General features: G+C 51.0%; 1 protein-coding gene across 1 annotated transcript; it reads left to right on the forward strand.

The window, feature by feature from the left end:
- The first annotated feature begins 497 nt into the window (after nt 1-497).
- Nucleotides 498-2,217, forward strand: LOC119347734 (sugar transport protein MST5-like). Its single transcript, XM_037616304.1, has 2 exons — nt 498-670; nt 762-2,217. The coding sequence occupies exons 1-2, from the start codon at nt 538-540 to the stop codon at nt 2,162-2,164; spliced, it is 1,536 nt and encodes a 511-aa protein (XP_037472201.1). The 5' UTR covers nt 498-537; the 3' UTR covers nt 2,165-2,217.
- The last annotated feature ends 556 nt before the right edge of the window (nt 2,218-2,773 follow it).

Here is a 2,773-nt window from a genome sequence, read left to right on the forward strand (position 1 = left end):
GTCGCATACACCTGCAATTAGACATGGCACACAAGTCTGTGAAGTATTTTTGTCCTGGATGACATAAATAAATTATTGCATAGTTTGCATCAGAAATTACCTCATAAATATACATGTATGCAATATTTTTGGTCGTATCCAAGTTATTCATGTCCTCGTCATCTCACTCACCACCACCAGCATGAGTCGACACCCCCTCCTTTATCGAGTCTTCTCTCTTACATATTTCGTTCAAATAAATAGTAATCCTACATACTTACTAAATATGGATAGAAAAAGGCTTAGACTTGTGCCAAGCAAACTGAAAAACAGTGATGCACTAATTTTAGCGCCAAGTTTCACTGCAAGAAAGTAGAGATCATAAATAGGTAGCTTGCATTCTCATCCATGAGTGCATCCACTGGACAGGGTTTGCCACTCTAGGTGCTATAAAGAAGCTATCCCCTCCTCTAAGAACGGGCTACGCACCTCGTCTGCTCTTCTTCCTCCTCGTTTGGTCTCTTCCATCCATCACCGTTGTCTAGCCTGTTCGCAGATATGGCGGGGGGCGTGGTGATAAGTTCCTCTGGGGGCAAGGTGTACCCTGGCCACATGACGGCCTTCGTCTTCTTCTCCTGTCTCGTCGCCTCCTCTGGCGGCCTAATCTTCGGCTACGACATCGGCATCTCTGGTACCATCAATTACTTCATTGAAACAATGAAATGAAATACAACTAACTGGCAATGAGAGAGTGAAAATTGTGTGGATTCCATCCCATGAAGGTGGTGTAACATCCATGGACTCGTTCTTGAGCGAGTTCTTTCCGTCGGTGTACGCCCAGGCCAAGGCAAACAAGGAAAAGAACCAGTACTGCAAGTTCGACAGCCAGCTGTTGACGTTGTTCACGTCCTCACTGTACCTGGCCGCGCTAGCAACATCGTTCCTAGCGGCGTCAGTGACGCGCATCTTCGGCCGGAAGTGGTCCATGTTCTGTGGCGGCATCACCTTCCTCGCGGGCTCAGCACTCAATGGCGCCGCCACTAACTTGATGATGCTGATCCTCGGCCGCATCCTCCTCGGCATCGGCGTAGGCTTCGCCAACCAGTCCGTCCCTCTCTACCTGTCGGAGATGGCACCGGCGAACCTCCGGGGCATGCTCAACATCGGCTTCCAGCTGATGACCACCATCGGCATCCTGTCCGCCAACCTCATCAACTACGCCACTGTTAGCATCGAGGGTGGCTGGGGCTGGCGCATCGGCCTTGGCCTGGCTGGCGTCCCGGCGCTCATCATTACCCTCGGCGCACTTGCCCTGCCGGACACTCCCAACTCCCTCATCGCCCGCGGCTACACTGCGGAAGCCAAGAAGGTGCTGGTCAAGGTCAGGGGAACCTCAGACGTGCACGATGAGTACGACGACATGGTGGCCGCCAGCGAGGAGGCTAAGGCCATCGAGCACCCTTGGCGGAACATCCTGGAGCACAAGTACCGTCCCCAGTTGACAATTGCTGTGCTCATCCCCTTCTTCCAGCAGCTCACCGGCATCAATGTCATCATGTTCTACGCGCCCGTGCTGTTCCTCACAATCGGCTTTGGCGGCGACGCCTCGCTCATGTCCGCCGTCATCACGGGGCTCGTCAACATGTTCGCCACCATCATCTCCATCGTCTCCGTGGATCGGCTCGGCCGCCGTGCCCTGTTCCTCCAAGGCGGCACACAGATGTTCGTGTCCCAGATAGTGGTGGGGACTCTGATCGCTCTCCAGTTTGGCACCACGGGCGAGGGGGAGATGTCACGCACCTATGCCATGCTGCTGGTGCTATTCATTTGCCTCTACGTTGCCGGGTTCGCATGGTCGTGGGGGCCGCTGGGCTGGCTCGTTCCCAGCGAGGTGTTCGCACTGGAGATCAGGTCGGCAGGGCAGAGCATTGCCGTGTGCGTCAACATGACGCTCACCTTCATCATTGGGCAGGCGTTCCTCACCATGCTCTGTCACCTCAAGTTCGGCCTCTTCTACTTCTTTGCGGCGTGGATGGTCATCATGACGACCTTCATCGCCCTCTTCCTGCCAGAGACCAAGGGGGTTCCCATCGACGAGATGAACCTCGTCTGGAGCCGACACTGGTTCTGGAGCAAGTACGTCATCCAGGAAGGCGGCAGCAACCGCAGAACACACGGCGTCTAGTCTAGCGTCTAGCTTTTTATTTAGCGAGCGTGTGCTGTGCTTCAGATGTAAGTAGTCACCATAAGAATTTTGGCAGATCAGTTTTACTACCGTCGTATCTTAATTCATAAGTTTTAGGACATCCCTCAAGAGAGATGTTTTAGGAAGTCTGCAAATTGAAATGTAGAGATAGGCATTTTTTTAGTGATTTCCGTTGTAGAGAAAATTGTCTTCTTTTTCCTTTGAGGAAAATAGAGAAACCCTTTTTCTTTGAAATTGAGCAACATTGTAAGCGATAGAGTTTATAGTTTAGAGTTGAACTCGAGAACTCAGCTTTCATCCCGACTTGATGAACCATGTGGGCTGAGCTAATATTTCGACAAAGCTTTGCGTCGTTGTTTATTTCACTATCGCGCTGAACGTCAAATGATCTTTAATGAGAAATGAATATATAACACCTCTCGAAGAACCTTAGTTACCACTCCATAGTATGTAACTTATGATGCCTGCAATGCGCGTGTTACCATATTCTACACATGGAGGTTACCAGGGTGTGTTTGAACCAAAAATAAACTCTCGATCGAAGTTATAACGGTGTTGTATGTAAGGTATCATGTCTACGGCGCGTAA

This window comes from Triticum dicoccoides, unplaced genomic scaffold (assembly GCF_002162155.2).
Source record: "Triticum dicoccoides isolate Atlit2015 ecotype Zavitan unplaced genomic scaffold, WEW_v2.0 scaffold74767-1, whole genome shotgun sequence".
Classification (NCBI taxonomy): domain Eukaryota; kingdom Viridiplantae; phylum Streptophyta; class Magnoliopsida; order Poales; family Poaceae; genus Triticum; species Triticum dicoccoides.